This window comes from Schistocerca cancellata, chromosome 3, assembly GCF_023864275.1.
Source record: "Schistocerca cancellata isolate TAMUIC-IGC-003103 chromosome 3, iqSchCanc2.1, whole genome shotgun sequence".
NCBI classification, from domain to species: Eukaryota; Metazoa; Arthropoda; class Insecta; order Orthoptera; family Acrididae; genus Schistocerca; species Schistocerca cancellata.
In genome coordinates this window covers 648,624,475-648,630,296 of record NC_064628.1, presented here as the reverse complement: position 1 = coordinate 648,630,296, position 5,822 = coordinate 648,624,475, and the positions used below count along the sequence as shown (strand labels likewise).

Here is a 5,822-nt window from a genome sequence, read left to right as displayed (position 1 = left end):
AACACGAAGTACTTTATTTTTCTCAATTTCTTTTTCTTTAACGCCCTGCATATATCTCGTAGGTGTAAGGATTGCTAAATAACTACGTCCAATGTCCGAAGTAATTGGTATTGGAGAAAGATCAGGTTTTATTTCCTAGGGAAACAGTTATGACCAGCGGATATTTTCACTTCAAGTAGTAAAGCGTACAGCAAACAGCCGCAATGAGGTTTATCGTATATCCAGGTGTCGGTCACTGTGTGGCCATGTACAGTGCTAAAAAAAAAACAACACTTGTAGATGCTCGCAGTCCCAACTGGGCTATTCATGTCAGCGGCTGAGTTCACATTGAGATCCCTGTTTACAACACAGCTGGCTTCATTGTGCGTCATATTAATCCATAGCGTGAACGACGTACACTGAATCCAACTGTGTTGTCAACAGCAGTCTGAATGTGAACTCACCCGCTGACATGAATAGCCCAGTTGGGACTATGTGCAAAAATGCAAAAATTTAACTTAGGTTCAAAATGACTCTGAGCACTATGGGACTTAATTTCTGAGGTCATCAGTCCCATAGAACTTAGAAGTACTTAAACCTAAGTAGCCTAAGGAAATCACACACATCAATGCCCGAGGCAGGATTCGAACCTGTGACCGTAGCAGCGGCACGGTTCCAGACTGTAGCGCCTAGAACGGCTCGGCCACCCCGGCCGGCTTTAACTCAGGTACTGGCACGTATTTTATTTAATTTGCATCTAAAGTTCATGTAACTGCTATTTAATAAGCCACGTATGTTACGTTATTGTAAATGGTTATTCACATATTTTTAGCACTGACGGTGGCCACACAGTGACCGAAGATACGCAATAAACAAAATTTTCGACTGATTTCTGTACCCCTTCCTATTTGAAATGAGAAAGAATTAAATTTTATTTTCAGTTGCAGAAGCTAACATTGACATCCTAAGGCATGAGTTGTCAACTGAAAGCAATGATAATTTGCAAAAATGGATGAGAGCGGGCATCCTTCAGTGAGGAGGCTTACTCACACAGTGAAGTGGTAAACGAAGCACAGCCAGCCGCCGGGGTGCTCGAGGAAAACGTAGACGCGCTCCTGGAAGGTCTTGCCCTTCTTGTGGTGGAACACGTACTTGGCCTTGAAGGCCTGGTCTATGGGCAGGTAGATGGGGTAGTAGGGGTCCGGCACGCCGGGCGGCCCGCCGCGCCCGCCGCCCTCTTGCGCGACGACGCCGTCGCCGGCCACCTCCTCCAGGTCTTCGTCGTCGCCGAGCACGTCGTCGTCGACGTCGAGGGGCGGCGGCGGCCGCGGCTTGGGCCGGTGCCGCCTCTCGCCGCCGCCGCCGGCGCCCGCACCGCCTCCGCCCCCGCACGCAGCCCCTCCGCCCCCGGCGCCGCCGTCGCGGCCGGCGCTGCGCCGCCTCCGCTTGATGGGCGTCGGCACGCGCTTGTGGTGCGCCTCGCCGAAGCGCGGCGACCGGAAGCGGCGCAGCTGCTGCTCGAAGAAGGCGAAGCGGCCCCGCTCGTCGTCGTAGCCGGACGTCCCCGCGGCCGCCGCCCCCGGCGCCGCCTCCGCGTCCGTCTCTTCGCCGCTGGTGGGCGGCCGGAGGCGCGCGTGCTCCTCGTCGTCGCAGTCCTCTGCCCCGGAAGCCCCCGACTGCGCGCCGCTGCTGCCGCCCCCGCCGCCCCCGGCGTCCGGCGGGAAGAGCGTGGTGGTCGCCGTCGGGGGCGGAGGCGCGGGCGCCGGCCGGTGATTGGACGCGATCAGCGGCGACTTGAGCACGCTGAGCACCACGTCCTCGTGCTTCTGGCACGGCACGACCACCTCGCGCGATCGCCGGTACAACAACTCCTGCTCGGTGCGGTTCATGCTGGCCATAACGACACACAACATGGGCCACCGAAGTCTGCCGGAACACCTTCCTCCACTTCTCCCGACAGCACTTTGTCCCTCTCTCCTCTCTACGCCTCACGTTCACAGCAAATTGGACGAATCCGTGTAGACCACACACCGTATACGTTCGTTGCTCGTCCAGTACAAAAAACCCGCCTCCTTTTGTGCAATTTGTGGCCGACAGAACTGCGGACAACTATTATTCGTTCGTCCTTCCGCAAACAGTCCTCTTCTCTGTCCCGTCTCAAAAGTAGTAGCACCGTGAAAGAGTTCCTAAATAGTAACGAAGAGTAGAAATTGTATTGCTTTCTTTTCTGTATTGCAGGAGCTGAGAAAAAATGCGGCTCTCCGTGTTCGTTTAGAATATTCCTACGTCAGTTAACTCAAACATTGGTCATCCGTGTCGGAACAGGAAAAAACGTTTGCAGCAAAATAATTCAGTGGCGATTCTAAAAAGTGTTCCAGAGTTAAATATATATGTATATATATATATTCGTGTGTAAATATGATTGTCAAAGGAATACGAGAGAGAAAAAAGTGCTTTCGACTACACACGTAAAAAGTTATTATTATTGCTCTGGTAAATTATTGATTATTTGTTTCCAGCTACGAAAGGCATCGTATAGAAGAAGTGTGAAAAAATAGTGTCTCTAAAATGCGATTGTCGATGTCGGTTTCCTCTTCGAAATATATATATTTCCCTCGTGTCGCAGCAGCCTTCTTCGATGACATTGGTCCGCAGCAGTCGGATACGCGTCGGCGGGGAGCCCTAGGCCAAAAAGAGCATTAGGCTGTCGCGCAGCGGCGGCGAACTACATTGTCCCGCCGGCAGTGAGAGCGGCGGGTGGTCGCGCAGCGTTGTCAGTCGCGGTGGCGCCGCCGCTGCGGCGTTCGGCGTGGCGGAGGCGGCGGGCGCCCGCCGCGCGCCGTGCATGCCGTCGCCGTGGCTGCCGTGGCCGTGGCCGCCGCCGTGCCGTCGCCGTCGTTGCCCGCTGCCGCTGCACGCCGCGCCGCGTCGCGAGCCTCCGCAGGTCGCGTACCCACTGGCTGCCGCGCCGGCACCGCCGAGTGGCACGGCCCGCGCGGCTGCGCTCCGGTGCGCATGCGCGGCAGCCGGGTCGCGCGCGGCGGCAGCGCCTTAGCGCCAACAATACGCCCTCGGGCCACGCGCCGCCCGCTCCGGAGGCACCGCCGCCTCGTAATTAGTGCGCCTCCAGACGACGGGCTCCTTGCGTGGTTTGAGAGGTAGCTGGCTAACGAATCTCACTACAATTACGCCTCTAGATGGTGCAGTAGTATACTTACACTGTCTGGATTGTTGCTTTGCTACTGAATCACACGCTAATTGCGACAGTAACATTCTGTTGAGTTGTCGAGCTACAAATGTTACTGAATGTCTCCTCGGCTTTGTTGCCGGGTTCTAAAAACGACTCGATTCAATATTTCGGTGATCCAGCGTGTGGTGCAACAGACGACAAGTGGTCTGTTGCATGCGCCATCTATCGCCCCTGGCCTAGCACAAATTCTAATTAAATGCTGAAACTGAGCTGCGGGTTAGGATTTGTTAGTTACGCGCATAAATACTGCGGAAGTATTTGGTATTTATATGTGCAGATAATTCAAACACCGAGCCAGCAACCGGCGCGGACTTTCATTGACGCGGCAAGTAGCGGGCCGCCATGGCGCAAGCACAGTGAGGCTGATGACGTCGCTCCATGGAGGTCCAGAGTCGCGGCGGCGGGAGACTCCGGGGCGGTTGTTGGACTTCGTAGGAAAAAAACCAAGAATGTATAATGAGGGACTTCGTGTATAACAGCGAAAGTAGGAAAAAGCAATTTAACGGCCGGTAACGCAGTAGGCGGTACTTCAAGAGCAGACTGTACATAGGTATCAGAAATAAAACGCTGTAGCCGGCATAGGTGGCCGAGCGGTTCTAGGCGCTACAGTCCGGAACCGCGCGACCGCTACGTTCGCAGGTTCGAATCCTGCCTGGGGCATGGCTGTGTATGATATCCTTAGGTTAGTTAGATTTAAGTAGTTCTAAGTTCTAGGGGACTGATGACCTCAGAAGTTAAGTCCCATAGTGCTCAGAGCCATTTGAACCATTTGAATAAAACTCATCAGTGGGGCGGGGACACCATCTTCAGGAGCTGCTGCTGAGTCTACCTGAAAACCGATGCCATAGCTACAAATCGTCGTCCTATACATTTCTCCGTGCCCTACTCGGCACATGAGCCACCATCACAGTTGCTGCTCTCCTAAGCTGGTCACGTGGCGCCGCCCTTAGTAGAACGCCGGCGGCAACGATATATCGCACTATTTTTAAACAACCTAACTGCCGCAGCGCAGAACATTCTGTTTCGATGTGGGATAGTAGAGGGTACCACGTATAGCTAAAAAGAAAGCCATTGTCTCTGCTAATGAAATAACCGTCTGCCAACCTAATTTGAATTGCCTCTTTATAAACACTGTTCTAAAAACCGAAAGCGTTCGCAACTATCACAGTCTTGTCTAATTCTTTCACGTGTCCCCCGTTTAAGCAATGTTGTGCTACCGCCGACATTTCCGGCTGTTATAGCCTCGTGTGACTGTGATGTTCCACGCACCTGTCCTGAACTGTGCGAATCGCACGGCCGATATGAGCCTTCCGATATTGACATGGAATTTTACATATTCTAGGCTTTGTGCCCCCTAGATCATCTTTCAGGGAGCCTAATCTTGGAAGGTGGACGGAACACATTCTTAATGTTAAAACTTCTTAAAATGCTTCCAATCTTAAACGATACAGCAAGAGAAATGAATGAAAGCGTGAAGCTGACCTTGACTGTTGTTTGAAAACTAAATAAATTTACAAAATTAAGTTTTTAATGTTTATAAAACTGAATGTTAACAGTCAGTTCGTATTAACTCATGACAGTGAGACAGGACCTTTTAATAAGAAGACAATTCGAAATTTAAGGGACCTCATAAAATATAGAAATGGATGTTAAAATTACAGGGATAAGCTGGAAAGCTAAAAATGGATTAAGGGACAGATTAGAATGGGAGACGTAACTATGAAAGTGATGAAAAAAGTGAAGGGAGGTTAAAAAGTATTCAGGAAGAGGTGGTCAAAGGACTCCTTTTCTGAATTACAATAAATAAGAAAAAAACTGGGCGGGTAAACTTACGGAGGCAGATAGATAACATCAGAATGCGTTCAGGACCATAAATGATTCGTGAGCCTCAGCCGCACAGTGCATGGAAATACCTAGAGGGGGCTTCTATTCAGCAGTGGATATCAGATTGCTCATTTTGATGATGATGATAATGATGATGACGACGATCACGATGTGTTTTATACTAGAATTTAGCGAAATTTTGACAACACAGTTATTTTTAACTAATTTAGAGACAGTACTTAATCTTCTCCAAATGCATTTTGTTTTCACCTCTAAGAATTTTTTTGCTTTACAATCCAAGAGTTCATAACCCAAGTTCGGAAACTACTGATCTAGAAGCGACAGTGAGGCGTATTGTGTCTCACACAAATGTACAATAATTTGTTCAATCAAAAATACGCATGTGCAGGAGAATGAGCAAGACAACTAAAAACCTAATGATACTATTATCCCAACACCATTCCAGTCAATGTCTACGGTAAGAATGGGTCAGCCCACTCTGTCACTGGCAGCAATACACAGTTTCAAAAAATGGTTCAAATGGCTCTGAGCACTATGGGACTCAACTTCTGAGGTCATTAGTCCCCTAGAACTTAGAACTACGTAAACCTAACTAACCTAATGCATCACGTGTTCCAATATTTCTACGGAATCCAAACTGATCTTCCCCGAGGTCGGCTTCTACCAGTTTTTCCATTCGTCTGTAAAGAGTTCGTGTTAGTATTTTGCATCCATGGCTAATTAAACTGATTATTCGGTAATTTTCACA

General features: G+C 50.1%; 1 protein-coding gene across 1 annotated transcript; it reads right to left on the bottom strand.

Annotated features, from left to right (window-relative positions):
- Window positions 1–560: 560 nt before the first annotated feature.
- Window positions 561–2,750, bottom strand: LOC126176484 (uncharacterized). The gene has a single exon (XM_049923638.1). The coding sequence runs from the start codon at window positions 1,890–1,892 to the stop codon at window positions 1,026–1,028; it is 867 nt and encodes a 288-aa protein (XP_049779595.1). The 5' UTR covers window positions 1,893–2,750; the 3' UTR covers window positions 561–1,025.
- Window positions 2,751–5,822: the final 3,072 nt, after the last annotated feature.

Bases quoted from the DNA above. Each gene is read 5' to 3' on its own strand.
- LOC126176484 (XM_049923638.1), bottom strand. From the start codon at position 1,892: ATGTTGTGTGTCGTTATGGCCAGCATGAACCGCACCGAGCAGGAGTTG.